Source organism: Bos javanicus, chromosome X (genome assembly GCF_032452875.1).
Source record: "Bos javanicus breed banteng chromosome X, ARS-OSU_banteng_1.0, whole genome shotgun sequence".
In the NCBI taxonomy this organism is placed as follows: Eukaryota; Metazoa; Chordata; class Mammalia; order Artiodactyla; family Bovidae; genus Bos; species Bos javanicus.
In genome coordinates, this window is record NC_083897.1 from 70523995 (window position 1) to 70537092 (window position 13098).

Sequence of the window (13098 nt, forward strand, 5' to 3'; positions counted from 1 at the left end):
TAACAGTCCTAGACATTGACCATCCCATTATAGTACTAAACAAAAGGGAGCAAGCAATTGATCAAACAAAAGACACCAAGAATAAGGGCCTCATCCTCAACCTGGAGGGAAGTTTGGGACTTAAAAAACTTATCACTCAGACCCAGTACTGCTGGGGAGGTGACAGAGCATAAGGGGCTCTGCAAGTAACTTGCTTAAATCCATTGTGGCTTTGGAGATGGGAGGATGACTGTTTTGGATCCCACTTTCAACGTCAAAAATGTAGCACAAAGTACCATGAAATGTAAAGAAGCCAAAAAAAAAAAAAAAGTTTATTTGTGGTAATACAATTCCAACTAAGGGATCACAGATTCTGGAGGAACTCTGAATAGTGTCTCAGTGAAAGAAAGTAGCAGGAGTGTTTATAGGAAAGAGAGGGAAGTTAATGTAGAGTTTGGATTGGAGGGTAACATTGTTCTTTACCTTCTATGGGCTATGGAACAAATCTCATTCATTACTTGGAAAAGGTATGTTTTCTTTAGTCCAGAAGAAGTCCAGTCAGTTAGTCAGTCCAGCCGCATAGACATGCCTGACTGAGACCCAATGGACTACAGCACACCAGGCCTCACTGTCCATCACCAACTCCTGGAGTTTACTCAAACTCATGTCCATTGAGTCGGTGGTGCCATCCAACCACCTCATCCTCTGTCATCCCCTTCTTCTGCCTTCAATCTTTCCCAGCATCAGAGTCTTTTCAAATGAATCAGTTCTTCACATCAGGTGGCCAAAATACTGGAATTTCAGCTTCAGCATCAGTCCTTCCAATGAATATTCAGGACTGATTTCCTTTTAGGATGGACTGGTTGATCTCCTTGCAGTCCAAGGGACTCTCAAGAGTCCTCTCCAGTACCACAGTTCAAAAGCATCAATTCTTTGGAGCTCAGCTTTCTTTATAGGCCAACTCTCACATCCATACATGATTACTGGAAAAACCATAGCTTTGACTAGATGGACCTTTGTTGTCGAAGTGATGTCTCTGCTTTTTAATATGCTGTCTAGGTTGGTCATGACTTTTCTTCCAAGGGGCAAGTGTCTTTTAATTTCATGGCTGCAATCACCATCTGCAGTGATTTTGGAGCCCCTCAAAATAAGATCTCTCACTATTTCCACTGTTTCCCCATCTATTTGCCATGAAGTGATGGGACCAGATGCCGTGATCTTAGTTTTCTGAGTGTTGAGTTTTAAGCCAACTTTTTCACTCTCCTCTTTTACTTTCATCAAGAGGCTCTTTCGTTCTTCACTTTCTGCCATAAGGGTTGTGTCATCTTCATATCTGAGGTTATTGATATTTCTACTGGCAATCTTGATTCCAGCTTATGTTTTATCCAGTCCAGCATTTCTCATGATGTACTCTGCATATAAGTTAAATAAGCAATATGACAGTATACAGCCTTGACGTACTCCTTTCTCCATTTGAAACTAGTCTGTTGTTCCATGTTCAGTTCCAACTGTTGTTTCTTGACCTGCATACAGATTTCTCATGAGGCATATCAGATGGTCTGGTATTCCCATCTCTTTAAGAATTTTCCACAGTTTGTTGGGATCCATACAGTGCAAGGCTTTGGCATAGTCGATAAAGCAGATTTTTTTCTGCAGCTCTCTTGCTTTTTTGATGATCCAACGCATGTTGGCAGTTTGATCTCTGGCTACTCTGCCTTTTCTAAATTCAGCTTGAACATCTGGAAGTTCACAATTCATGTACACTATTCACGTTCTATTAGCAACACAGGAACCATTTAGCAGGGTTAATATAAGGCATTCAGCAAAAGTTCAGCATGAAAAGCAAACATGGAAGTCCTCAGGTTACATCTCATTCATTCCTGACAATTATTGTTACAACTTATACCAACTTTCCCAAAGTAAAGAGGGTGATACTTGTAAACGTTGATCCTGTGTTCATGCATGCTACCAGCATTATCTTGGACTCCTGGATGCTTCTGGTGTTTGCCAGTGCAGTTGTGGCCTTGGCTTACAAGGTTTTGTGTCTTTAGTTTTGATGGCATGATGGCAGCCAAAACCTATGGTCAGTGACCTTTGATGTTACTATTGTGACTCACTGAAGGCTCAGATAATAGTTAGCAGTTTTCAGTAATAAACTATAGTATTTTTAAGTTAAGGTATGTATATTCTTTTTAAAGATATAGTGCTGTTGCACGCTTAATAGACTGCAGTATGTTGTAGTTGTTTTTGTTTAGTCGCTAAGTCATGTCCAACTCAATTGCAACCCTGTGGTATAGTATAACTTTATGTGCATTGGGAAGCTGAAATATTTCTGTGATTTGCTTTATTGCAACAACTTCTTTATTGTGGTGACCTGTAACTGAATTTGCATTATATCTGAAGTATGCCTAGATACAGGCATAGATCTTTATTTTAGGCAGATGTGGATCCACCTCTAAATTTAGATCTAATTTGCTGTGGTTATTTAAATGAAGTAACAAAAATGAAGAACTCTTCTTTCTGAATCTGTCAGCAACTAATCTGTAAACGTGAAGGTTATTTGAGAGAGAAAAATTTCTTTGAACATGAACTTCTGAAACATTTTTAGCATTCAGAGATCAGATCAGATCAGTCACTCAGTCGTGTCCGACTCCTTGCAACCCCATGAACTGCAGCACGCCAGGCCTCCCTGTTCATCACCAACTCCCGGAGTTCACTGAGACTCACCTCCATCGAGTCAGTGATGCCATCCAGCCATCTCATCCTCTGTCGTCCCCTTCTCCTCCTGCCCCCAATCCCTCCCAGCATCAGAGTCTTTTCCAATGAGTCAACTCTTTGCATGAGGTGGCCGAAGTACTGGAGTTTCAGCTTTAGCATCATTCCTTCCAAAGAAATCCCAGGGCTGATCTCCTTCAGAATGGACTGGTTGGATCTCCTTGCAGTCCAAGGGACTCTCAAGAGTCTTCTCCAACACCACAGTTTAAAAGCACCAATTCTTCAGCACTCAGCCTTCTTCACAGTCCAACTCTCACATCCATACATGATCACAGGAAAAACCATAGCCTTGATTAGACGGTCCTTTGTTGGCAAAGTAATGTCTCTGCTTTTGAATATGCTATCTAGGTTGGTCATAACTTCCTTCCAAGGAGTAAGCGTCTTTTAATTTCATGGCTGCAGTCACCATCTGTAGTGATTTTGGAGCCCAGAAAAATAAAGTCTGACACTGTTTCCACTGTTTCCCCATCTATTTCCCATGAAGTGGTGGGACCGGATGCCATGATCTTCGTTTTCTGAATGTTGAGCTTTAAGCCAACTTTTTCACTCTCCACTTTCACTTTCATCAAGAGGCTTTTGAGTTCCTCTTCACTTTCTGCCATAAGGGTGGTGTCATCTGCATATCTGAGGTTATTGATATTTCTCCCAGCAATCTTGATTCCAGCTTGTGTTTCTTCTAGTCCAGTGTTTCTCATGATGTACTCTGCATATAAGTTAAATAAACATGGTGACAATAGGAGCCTTGACGAACTCCTTTTCCTATTTGGAACCAGTCTGTTGTTCCATGTCCAGTTCTAACTGTTGCTTCCTGACCTGCATACAAATTTCTCAAGAGGCAGATCAGGTGGTCTGGTATTCCCATCTCTTTCAGAATTTTCCACAGTTTATTGTGATCCACACAATCAAAGGCTTTGGCATAGTCAATAAAGCGGAAATAGATGTTTTTCTGGAATTCTCTTGCTTTTTCTATGACCAGCAGATGTTGGCAATTTGATCTCTGGTTCCTCTACCTTTTCTCAAACCAGCTTGAACATCTGGAAGTTCACGGTTCACATATTGCTGAAGCCTGGCTTGGAGAATTTTGAGCATTACTTTACTAGCGTGTGAGATTAGTGCAATTGTGCGGTAGTTTGAGCATTCTTTTTCATTGCCTTTCTTTGGGATTGGAATGAAAACTGATCTTTTCCAGTCCTGTAGCCACTGCTGAGTTTTCCAAATTTGCTGGCATATTGAGTGCAGCATTTTCACAGCATCATCTTTCAGGATTTGGAATAGCTCAACTGGAATTCCATCACCTCCACTAGCTTTGTTCGTAGTGATGCTTTCTAAGGCCCACTTGACTTCACATTGCAGGATGTCTGGCTCTAGGTCAGTGATCACACCATCGTGATTATCTGGGTTGTGAAGATCTTTTTGTACAGTTCTTCTGTGTATTCTTGCCATCTCTTCTTAATATCTTCTGCTTCTGTTAGGTCCACAGCATTTCTGTCCTTTATCGAGCTCACCTTTGCATGAAATGTTCCTTTGATATCTCTGATTTTCTTGAAGAGATCCCTAGTCTTCCCCATTCTGTTGTTTTCCTCTGTTTCTTTGCATTGATCGCTGAAGAAGGCTTTCTTATCTCTTCTTGCTATTGTTTGGAACTCTGCATTCAGATGCTTATATCTTTCCTTTTCTCCCTTGCTTTTTGCTTCTCTTTTCACAGCTATTTGTAAGGCCTCCCCAGACAGCCATTTTGCTTTTTTGCACTTCTTTTCTATGGGAATGGTCTTGATCCCTGTCTCCTGTACAATGTCACGAACCACATTCCATAGTTCATCAGGCACTGTATCCATCAGATCTAGGCCCTTAAATCTATTTCTCACTTCCACTGTATAATCACAAGGGATTTTATTTAGGTCATACCTGAATGGTCTAGTGGTAGGCACTATATAAATATAGTGCTTTTGTTTATTAGGTGGAATTTGGTGATCCTGGAGACTACTTGAAAGTATATAGTACCATCAAATTTGTTGTGAATATTTATGTTTTGTTGTGTGTGCTAAGTGACATAGTTATGCCCGACTTTCTGTAACCCTGTGGACTGTAGCCCACCAGTCTCCTCTGTTCCTGGGATTCTCCAGGCAAGAATACTGGAGTGGGTTGTCATGCCCTTCTTCAGGGGATCCTCCCGACCCAGGGATCGAATCCAGATCTCCTGCATTGCAGGCAGATTCTTTGAGGTCTGAGCCACCAGGGAAGCTGTGTGTGTTTTATTAGTGATTTACATAACCCATGTTTCTCACTTACTTTTTACCTTCCTTGCATATTTTATGTTTCTGCATCTTTCTTCAGTATTCTGGTCAACACCAAGTCATGAACTTCTCAAATTTAACACTGAGGAACAGATAATGCTTAATAGTGTTAATCATGATCAGATTACAGTCTTTTTAAAAGCTCTGTGCACTTATGCGTTCATTTTCCCACACCACCTCCAGTTCTAAGGATCTGAAGGGAAAATATACTTTGTCAGTTTAATTTTCCATGATGAGCTACTTTTGTCATTAATAGTGAGAAAATGATAGTTTTAGGGTTACCTTTATGATTTTCTGAGATCAGATGAGTACTGTGATTCAAGTTTAGTATTTCTGTTTGTCCAGAATTATTTTTTGAGAAATTGAAAATAATTAAAAAATTCTTCACTGGGCTCTGATAAAAAAGGGTGTTCACTTGAATTTGAGTATTTGAGTAAATTATTAGTATCTTTGTAATTGTTGATTAGCTTTCAGAATCTTCTGTAGGGAATTTTTAAATTCCCTGCTTGGCATTTATTGGGGGAAATAGCATATCTGTTTGTTTTTCAAAATATAAATTTTGTTCTTGAAATAAAGTTTTATTGTCCCAGAGAATTCTGAAAATGTTTTTATGCAGATAAAAATGACTTGTTACAGTAAATATCACTGAATACTAAAGTCCTTTAGAGAAATGAATATTCTTATTTTGAAAACCTGGTATCTTGTTGAAGGCAGATGAGGTGGGAGTATTGGAGTGTTTTCTTTTTAAAGCCTATTTATGTAGACTGTGTTGTTTTTTAGGATATAGTCATCTTCTTAACTCATTCAAGTTAATTTATTTATAGTTACTTCAGGCACACAGGTTCATGCTAAATTAATCATAGGATGGTATGAATTGGAAGTAACCAGTGACTGAGGTAACAGAGGAATGCAGTATTACCTTTTTAAAAAGTGGATAATCTTGAAAGTCATTTTGTAGTAAAATTTCACTTATCAGGATTCTGTCTTAATATTGGTTTGTGGACTCTTGCTGAATGTTCCTCTTCCTATATGCTGGAGATGAATTCATTACTATTCTTTCATCCCCCATAGTCTATATGTGCTTTTGAGTTAAGACAACAAATAGTGGTGCTATTTGCCCTGGAGGAAAGATGTATGTGTGTTGGAGGGGGATCACTAATTTGTTTTTATATTATTTATTTTTTGAAAGACAGATGAGCAAGTGGAAATGTCAAGTAGGCAGTTGATTATATGGGTCAGGAGCTCAGAAGAGTAGTGTCTGAGTAAATGTGAATCATGTCAGTAAATTATCTATCTGGGGAAAGATGTAAAGTGAGATGAAATTGTGGCCCAAGTCCATTTCCTGAGGACCTACAATGTTTCAAGTATACTGAAAAGAGCAAAGAAATTTGAGTAAAAGGAAATGAAAGTATGGTTCTAAAAATCTCAAACAGGAGGGAGTGGTTGGTCAGCAGTGACATGTAAGATCAAGTAAGATAAAGATTGTTGGTGATTTTATTTGTTTTTTGTTGAGATTTTTATAAAGATGCTAGTCAAGTAAATAATGCTGGGTAAATTACTCTTTAATAAGTTTATTTTCAAATTTACATACAGGAAAATTCGCTCTTTTTCATGTAAGGTTCTGAGATGAATAGAGTTGTGTAACCACCACCACAGTCAGATTAGTCCCATCATCCCCTGACCTACCTCAATTCTCATTGCTGCCTACTGCTAGGCCTAAACTCTGACTATTGCTAATCCCTTCTCCACACCTTATCGTTTTACCTTTTCCATAATGTCTGATAAATAGAATCATACAGTATATATGCTTTTGAGGCTGTTTTCTTCCCATTAATTATATAATGTAATTATACATTTCTGATTTCAGATTCATCCATATTGTTGAATATATAAGTAGATTGTTCTTTATGTGTTGCTGGGTAGTGTTCCACTTTTCATTGCTGAGTAGTATTCTATTCTTTCTCCATGTTGAAGGACATCTGGAATGTTTCCAAAAAGCAGTTAGAAACAAAGCTGCTATATACATTCATGTATAGGTTTTTGTGTTAACATAAGTTTCCATTTATCTCAGGTAAATATTCTTACTGTCTTTCGATGTCCATGATGTCTCATAAGAAATATTAAAAAAAAAAGAGAAATCTGTTATTCAATTTGATGTCTATGTAATGTGTTTTTCTCTCATTGCTTTAGAAACTTCTTTTGATTTAGTGTAGTTTAATTAAGATACGTCTTGGGATGGCTTTCTTTAATTTTATACCTTTTGGGTTTCCCTGAGCTTCTTGAAATTGTAAATTTATGTCTTTTACCAAATTTGGGAAATCCCCAGCCATTTTTAAAAAGACAGCTTTATTGAAACATAATTCACATACCACATAATTCACCCACTTAAAATGCACAACCTTATGGTATACAGTGTTCACAGATACATGTAACCATCACCACAGTCAATTTTAGAACATTTTTTGTCACATCAAAAAGAAACCTTCTACCTTGTAGTTGTTATCTCCGTCTTCCCATCCCCTAGCCCTAAGGAATCACTAATATACTTCCTATCTCTACAGACTTTCCTCTTAATATTTAGTATGAATTGAATTGCCATTGTTGAATTGCCCACGAACAGTATGAAAAGGCAAAAAGATAGGACATTGAAAGATGAATTCCCCAGGTCAGTAGGTGCCCAGTTTGCTACTGGAAATCAGTGGAGAAGTAGTACCAGAAAGAATGAAGAGACGGAGCCAAAGCAACAATACCACCCAGTTGTGCATTTGAGTGGTGATGGAAGTAAAGTCTGATGCTGTAAACAGCAGTATTGCATAGGAACCTGGAATGTTAGGTGCATGAATCAAGGCAAACTGGAAATGGTCAAACAGGAGATGGCAAGAGTGAACATTGACATTTTAGGAATCAGCGAACTAAAATGGACTGGAATGGGTGAATTTAACTCAGATGACCATTATATCTACTACTGTGGGCAAGAATCCATTAGAAGAAATGGAGTAAACATCATGGTAAACAAAAGAGTATGAAAGGCAGGACTTGGATACAATCTCAAAAAGAACAGAATGATCTCTATTCATTTCCAAGGAAAGCCATTCAATATCACAGTAATGCATGTATATGCCCCAAACAGTAATGCTGAAGAAGCTAAAGTTGAACGGTTCTATGAAGACCTACAAGACCTTCTAGAACTAACACCCCAAAAAGATGTCCTTTTCATTATAGGGGACTGGAATGCAAAAGTAGAAAGTCAAGAAATACCTGGAGAAACAGGCAAATTTGGCCTTGGGAGTCCACAATGAAGCAGGGCAGAAGCAAATAGAGTTTTGCCAAGAGAACACACTGGTCATAGCAAACACCCTCTTCCAACAACACAAGAGAAGACTCTACACATGGACATCACCAGATGGTCAGTTCCAAAATCAGATTGATTATATTCTTTGCAGCCAAAGATAGAGAAGCTCTATACAGTCAGCAAAAACAAGACTATGGCTCAGATGATGAACTCCTTATTGCCAAATTCAGAATTAAATTGAAGAAAGTATGGGAAACCACTAGACCATTCAGTTATGACCTTAATCAAATCCTTTACGATTATACAGTGGAAGTGAGAAATAGATTCAGGGGACTAGATCTGAAAGAGTGCCTGGAGAACTATAAACAGAGGTTCATGACATTGTCCAGGATGCAGCGATCAAGACCATCTGCAAGAAAAAGAAATGCAAAAAGGCAAAATGGCTGTCTGAGGAGGCCTTATAAATAGCTGTGAAAAGAGGAGAAATGCAAGGCAAAGGAGAAAAGGAAGGATATACCCATTTGAATGCAGAGTTCCAAAGAAAAACAAGGAGAGATAAGAAAACCTTCCTCAGTGATCAATGCAAAGAAATAGAGGAAAACAATAGAATGGGAAAGACTAGAGATCTCTTCAATAAAATGAGAGATACCAAGAGAATATTTCATGCAAAGATGGGCACAATAAATGACAGAAATGGTACCGACCTAACAGAAGCAGAAAATATTAAGAAGAGGTGGCAAGAATACACAGAAGAACTATACAAAAAAAGATCTTCATGACCCAGATGATCCCAATCGTGAGATCACTCACCTAGAGCCAGACATCCTGGAATGCGAAGTCAAGTGGGCCTTAGGAAGTATCACTACGAACAAAGCTAATGTATGTGACAGAATTCCAGTTGAGCTACTTCAAATCCTAAAAGATGATGCTATGAAAGTGCTGCACTCCATATGCCAGCAAATTTGGAAAACTCAGCAGTGGCCACAGGACTGAAAAAGGTCAGTTTCCATTCCAATCCCAAAGAAAGGCAATGCCAAAGAATGCTCAAATTGCCACACAGTTGGCACTCATCTCACATGCTAGCAAAGTAATACTCAAAATTCTCCAAGCCCAGCTTCAACAGTATATGAACTGTGAACTTCCAGATGTTGAAGCTGGATTTAGAAAAGGCAGAGGAACCAGTGATCAAATTGCCAACATCCATTGGTCATTGAAAAAGGGAGAGAGTGCCAGAAAAAACGTCTACTTCTGCTTCACAACAAACTGTGGAAAATTCTTCAAGAGATAGGAATCCCAGACCACCTGACCTGCCTCCTGAGAAATCTGTATGCAGGTCAAGAAGCAACAGTTAGAACTGGACATGGAACAAAAGACTGGTTCCAAATAGGAAAAGGAGTACATCAAGGGTGTATATTGTCACCCTGCTTATTTAACTTACATGAAGAGTACATCATGAGAAACTCTGGGCTGGATGAAGTACAAGCTGGAATCATGATTGCCAGGAGAAATAATCAGTAACCTCAGATATGTAGATGACACCACCCTTATGACAGAAAGCAAAGAACTAAAGACCCTCTTGATGGAAGTGAAAGAGGAGAGTGAAAAAGTTGGCTTAAAGCTCAACATATAGAAAACTAAAATCATGGCATCTGGTCCCATTACCTCATGGCAAATAGATAGGGAAACAATGGAAATAGTGACAGACTTTATTTTTGGGGGCTCCAAAATCACTGCAGATGGTGAATGCAGCCATGAAATTAAAAGACACTTACCCCTTGAAAGAAAAGTTATGACCAACCTAGACAGCATATTAAAAAGCAGAGACATTACTTTGCCAATGAAGATCCGTCTAGTCAAAGCTATTGTTTTTCCAGTAGTCCTGTATGGATATTAGAGTTGGCGTGTAAATAAAGCTGAGTACTGAAGAAATGATACTTTTGAACTGTGGTGTTGGAGAGGATTTTTGAGAATCCCTTGGACTGCAAGGAGATCCAGTCTGTCCATCCTAAAGGAAATCAGTCCTGAATATTCATTGGAAGGACTGATGCTGAAGCTGAAACACCAATAGTTTTGCCACCTGATGTGAAGAACTGACTTATTTGAAAAGACCCTGATGATAGGAAAGATTGAAGGTGGAAAAGGGAACGACAGAGGATGAGATGGCTGGATGGCATCACAGACTTGACGGACATGAGTTTGAGTAAGCTTCTGGAGTTGGTCATGGAGAGGGAGGCCTGGCATGCTGTAGTCCTTGGGGCTGCAAATAGTTGGACATGAGTGGGATACTAAACAGAACTAAACTGAACTCATACATTATAATATTTTTGTTCTAAAGTTATTTACATTTGATTATTTTATAGTTTCTTTTTCTCTGCCTATAACTTTAAACCTTTCCATTCAGGTGTGTTTATTTTTATCCCAAAGAACATAATTATAATAGCTGCTTAAAGTGCTTGTAAGATATTTCAACATTTATGTTATCCTGGAATTGATACCTGTTGAATTTGATTGTTTCAGCATTCAGTGCAGTTAGATTCAGACTCCCAAGTTCTTTCTCACCCTCTCTGGATGATGGTTCCTGTGTTAAATATGTTTTCAGAGTGTTTAGGTCAGCACGTTAGCATGTGCCACGCAGTGCCTTTGCTAACTCAGTGGTTTAGTCTGAGGCTTGAACAGTTCAGTTTTCAAAGCCTTTGTTAGACTTCTCTGATTCTTTTCCACATATGTGCAGTTTGTTTTTGAGAACAGGATTTGTGTCTGTTCATACACAGTATTATGGAATCTCCTTTTCCCATTCTATCACCTCTGTGATTTCTTCTATGGATTCACCAATTGGCAAGGACCTTTTTATTCTTGTTCCTCTGACCAGAAATTTGAGTTCATCTCAGTCTTAGCCTTTCATGCTGTTACGTAGCTTTGCACTGTTGGGGTGAAATGCAGGAGAGAGTGAAGAAAAACAAGTATTACCCCCTATATTATTTTTATAGGAACCTCTTTTTCTGATTCCTCCAATCAGAGACAGAGGTTTTCTCATGAATGAGGCTTGCCTTGGAGCGAGAATGATAATCAAAAAAGAAAAACAAAAGTGGGGAAATAAAGTTGAAGTTTTCTTTACGCTCACCAGCTGAAAAGTATGTCTTTCTCTAGTGCTCTCGAACTTTTCTTCATGTAGTTCCATGACTCAGTCTATCCTTGGGTCAAAATCAAGAGATAAAGGTAGAAAATAAACCTAAGAAACTCACTAGAGTACTAGTTATTATTCAAATTTTTATTTCCCCCTCTAATCTGCTTGTTCTTATTTAGTTTTTAAAGGCCTCAGGTAGTTGCTTTTTATGTTTTGTCCAGAGTTTTTAGTTAATAATCAGAGGGGAGATAGTCTTATTCTATCTTGGCTGTCATCAGAAGCTCTATTTAGTTTAGTTTTCTTTCTTTTCTTGTTAATTAAAAAATAAATTGAGGACTCATAAATAGACAATGGTAAAATTTAATTTTTAGGCCATCTTGCTGTTGCTTAATTTTCAAATATCTTATTTAAGAGACCAGTGGTTGACAGAGTTTTTCTCTGTCAAAATAGGGCCAAATAGTAAATATTTTAGGCTTTGCAGGCATAGGTTCTCAGTGAACTGTTCAATACTTCTGTTGAAGTGAGAAAGCAGCCATAGGTAATATGGAAACAAATGGATGTCTGTGTGTTCCAGTAAACTGTTATTTATAAAAACAGTGGGCCAGTTTGGACCCTCGACTACAGCTTGCAGACCGTTAATCTAAATTCTCCATGCTTACTCCTTTCTGAGGTATTGCTTGAAGAATATTATTACCCACTGAGCTTTGTATGTTGAAATAATTTTGTTTCCTTGGCCATTTGTATTTTTCTGCTATACTTTATTATTTCTTCTGTAGAGTAATTCAAAATTTAATTGAAGTTATTGAAAGGAAAGGAATTCACAACAGTGTAATTATATGATACCTTTCCCATCCTTATTTACTTAGACTATATCCTCACAATAAATTTCCTCTGAGGCATTTTTCCTGTCTTATAAATATTTGATTTGGGACAGTCCTAATGAAAGTATACAGGTCATATGTTTAGTATATATTCATTAATCATAACAAAGCTCTAAACAATATGAAATGAAATACACAGCTTTGAAAATCAAGAATTCTTAAAGATAACCCAGAAATCATATTAATAATGTTCCTTTTCTAAGTACTTTCTATGTGTTCTTTGTCCTTTTGTGTTTCCTTAAGTGTGGGTCTTGTTAAATTGTGAGGGGCAGCCTAGGGTTGTATTTTTTTCTTAGTTACTACTCTTGTTCCAGTACTCTTGAACTTCAGTTTTGAAAAATATTTTTCAGGTGAATGGTCTTAAAATGGTTGATGACCCAATGGAAGAGGGAGAAGCAGATTCTTGCCAGGTAAGTACTCACATTATTGAGCTACATTTTTCAAATATAAGGGCAAAGAATAGTATGAAAGGAGAAAATCTTATGTCAATTAAAGAAATGTATTTAGGTGAGTTAATAAGCAAATCCAATTCTTACTAAAATAGCAGTAATTCAAAGCATAGGACAGATTTTCTTGGTAGAAATTCTTATTCATAAATTTTTTTAACAACTTTATTGGAGCATAATTTACATGCCATGAAATTTACCCTTTTCAAGTTTAATGGATGAAATATTTATTGCCAATATATGAGTAACTGGATTAAAATTCAGAGTCCTCTGAATTAAATAAGACTGTCTTTAACTATAGGGTAGA

General features: G+C 37.8%; 1 protein-coding gene and 1 pseudogene across 21 annotated transcripts in view; one reads left to right on the forward strand and one right to left on the reverse strand.

The window, feature by feature from the left end:
- LOC133243105 (endogenous retrovirus group PABLB member 1 Env polyprotein-like) overlaps positions 1–13098 on the reverse strand; it is a 486815-nt pseudogene that overhangs the window by 196483 nt on the left and 277234 nt on the right.
- RPS6KA6 (ribosomal protein S6 kinase A6) overlaps positions 1–13098 on the forward strand; it is a 192628-nt gene that overhangs the window by 29472 nt on the left and 150058 nt on the right. For 19 of the 21 annotated variants that reach the window (XR_009734976.1, XR_009734977.1, XM_061409582.1 and 16 more), the window contains one exon: positions 12696–12755. The exons of the other annotated variants lie outside the window; for them this stretch is intronic. Coding sequence is in view for 17 of the 19 variants with exons in the window: in XM_061409582.1 (XP_061265566.1) it covers positions 12696–12755 (60 nt within the window). In the remaining 2 variants the exon portion in view is untranslated. The remainder of the gene's footprint in view (positions 1–12695; positions 12756–13098) is intronic. 21 annotated transcript variants of the gene reach the window in all.